This window comes from Plutella xylostella, chromosome 17, assembly GCF_932276165.1.
Source record: "Plutella xylostella chromosome 17, ilPluXylo3.1, whole genome shotgun sequence".
Classification (NCBI taxonomy): Eukaryota; Metazoa; Arthropoda; class Insecta; order Lepidoptera; family Plutellidae; genus Plutella; species Plutella xylostella.
Window position 1 is genome coordinate 5,538,190 of NC_063997.1, and position 2,812 is coordinate 5,541,001.

The following is a 2,812-nucleotide window of genomic DNA, read 5'->3' on the forward strand; positions in this document are numbered from 1 at the left end:
GCGATCACCCTTGTTCCACCTAATTGTGCTAAGACTGGGTAAACTGTGTGTACTTTGCGGTCACAGTGACAACTCCACAAGATATCTATAGCTGATACGTTCAAGAGTCAATGAAATGGCAGTATTCTGCTACGAAAATGCGTTTGTATTTTGATGTGCTACGCATTGAGTTATAGTGTACTCGATTCTATGGATTACGATCTTCTCGTTAGAGAAGTATTATGTTCCTTGATTACGATGAATGCTCGACTATAGTTACTACTTCAAACAAATAATAAATTGAAATATTTTTATTATTTGACAACTTTGAACACTTATATGTACATAAGAATAAAACACTCATATCTTCTTAGATCAAAATAAACATGCATATAAATTGTCACTCTCGCTTCCCCTAGTTAAATCATAATACGTTCAGGAACTGGACTTCGGGAGAAGGGCCATACTAGGGCATAGTACCACCGTGTACCGAACACATTTACCAGGTTTTCTTTCCAATACTTAAAGTCCCTGCGTTTTCTCAGCTTCATTATTTCGTAGGTCGTCAGGTCAGCTGCAGCATTTATCAAGTGGTAGAACGCCACATGTATTAACCAAAACCAAATTAAAATATTAAGAATGAAGTAGCTGGTGCAGATATCTCTGTAGCCGACATCTCTGTAGCCGACATAAAACACGAACATTATCCGGAAGAATGGATTAATTAAAACGGCGAATGAAACAAAAGCTTGAACGAAAGATTCAAATTGTGCCCTAACAAATAAATAGTTCCAGTATAGGGCGTAGGTTGTACCCAGTGATGTGTAAAAAACCCCGAGAAGGAAATATCGATAGTTACGGCGTCCAATGCAGCGTGATAAGAACACGCAGTGGTGATCTCTCCTCAATATGCAAGCGTTGCACAGTTTACAATGCCAACATTTCTCCGGCCGTATCGACTTGCACCATTTACAATAGTTTCCTGTTTCTTCATGAGCGTATGTGACCTCGTTCAGGTTTTTCGCCAAGCTTGTATCGGTTGTGATGCACAAACCTAAGTTTCCGATCACATTGATGAATAAAAAGGTGGAGAATAAAACGTTGGCTACAACAGCAGAGGTTGAGGTGTGGTATTCTTCGTCGATGGCGGGGCGAACGACCAACATCTGGAAGCCATAGCATCCAGGTATAACCACCACGTTTATCACAAAAGCGAAAACCTTCTCTAGACATAGTAAGTATTTGATTTTGCGAAGCCTCCTCAGCTTTTTCATGAAATTGTTGTTATATATTTTTAATAAGGCAACACACATGTTTATAGATAAGTAGTAGTACAATTTAAGGCTTATTAAAGGTTTTATTGTAGTTTTTGTTTTAGGTTAGAGGTTAGGTATATTTTTTAATACATGGTTCCTACTCTGTGAAGCACCTAGTTTTGACAACTTTTGATTGCTCCTTCTTATATTTATGAAACATAGGCAGATTAGACAGTAACTGGCGCTGAAATTGAAACAAGTCAGCGCAGCGCTTACTTAAGTTAGCAATTTAAAAATATTCATATGCGAATTTACAAATCAGCGCTGACTTCCTGCCACTGTACTGACTTGAAATCAATTAACACGGTATTTTTTTCAAGTCAGCGCTGACTTGTTTTGATTTGTTTGTCTATGAAAGAAAAAAAAGGGTTTCACGCGGTAATAACTATACTCTAATTTTTAATTCCGCGGAATTCTGACATTTCATTAGTGATACCACTAAAAAGCTCTTCACCGAAAAAGGTTAAATTTGGATCCATTTAAGGGCAATATTTTTTTTAATGTTTTCATAGAAAAACATACATCTAAATATTTACTTGCTCAAGTGAAGTAGGTAATACAAAAATAACAAATATTTCAATACTAGCTGTTGCCACGAGCTTCGCTTCAACTTAATTAGTTTTCCCGTGGGAATTCCGCGATAAAAAGGCTACTTTTTATCGCGGAATTCCCTGGATTAACACATAAGCTATTATGTGTTAATCCAGGGTGTCAGCTAACTCCATTCGAAATTTCATTATAATCGGTTCAGTTGTTTTGACGTGAAGAAGTAACAAAGGTACACACATACATACATACTCACAAACTTTCGCATTTATAATATTAAGTAAAATCACGACTCAGGAGCATTGTATCGAATTAATTTTAATTACTTTATTTTATTTGCACCCCAAGCCGTAAACCTGAGCAGACGTCTAGAAGCTTCGAAGTACGAAAACTCCGCGACCCGGAATGGCGGGAGAAATTCCGCATATCCCTTCGGAATCAGTACGAACTTCTAGAAGAACTCGAGGACGAGGAAATGGATGGATCTTGGACGCGCATAAGGAACGCCTACACAAACGCAGGGGAAGAGGTGCTCGGTTACTCCAAGCCTCAAAGAGAGAACTGGATGTCGCAAGAACTGTGGCAGGCAATTGAAGATCGGCACCAAGTCAAGGGCCAACTACTGTCTGCAGTGGAGCCGGACGCATCTTGCCTAAGAAGCCGATATGCCAACCTTCGCTCACAAATTAAGAGGACCGCACGTCGAGACCGCCGAAGAGCCGCAGACGAGTTGGCGGACCGTGCCAACGTAGCCGCTCGCCACAAGGACATGCGTGCGCTATACGACGTGACGCGACGCCTCAGTGGAAGACGTACACGACCTGCGAGGAAGCCACTCAGAGCCAGCGATGGCAGTCTATTGTGCACCCAGAGCGAGCAGCTGCTGCGATGGACGGAGCACTTTTCAAGTCTCCTAGAGCAAGCCCAGGGCACAGACCTACAAGAGCCCACCAGCATGGATAACGACAGCA

General features: G+C 41.0%; 1 protein-coding gene across 1 annotated transcript; it reads right to left on the minus strand.

The window, feature by feature from the left end:
- Window positions 1-275: 275 nt before the first annotated feature.
- Window positions 276-1,400, minus strand: LOC125489792 (probable palmitoyltransferase ZDHHC24). The gene has a single exon (XM_048626877.1). The coding sequence runs from the start codon at window positions 1,290-1,292 to the stop codon at window positions 399-401; it is 894 nt and encodes a 297-aa protein (XP_048482834.1). The 5' UTR covers window positions 1,293-1,400; the 3' UTR covers window positions 276-398.
- Between the last annotated feature and the right edge of the window lie 1,412 nt (window positions 1,401-2,812).

Excerpts from the sequence above, each read along its gene's own strand:
- LOC125489792 (XM_048626877.1), bottom strand. The coding sequence starts at position 1,292 with ATGTGTGTTGCCTTATTAAAAATATATAACAACAATTTCATGAAAAAG.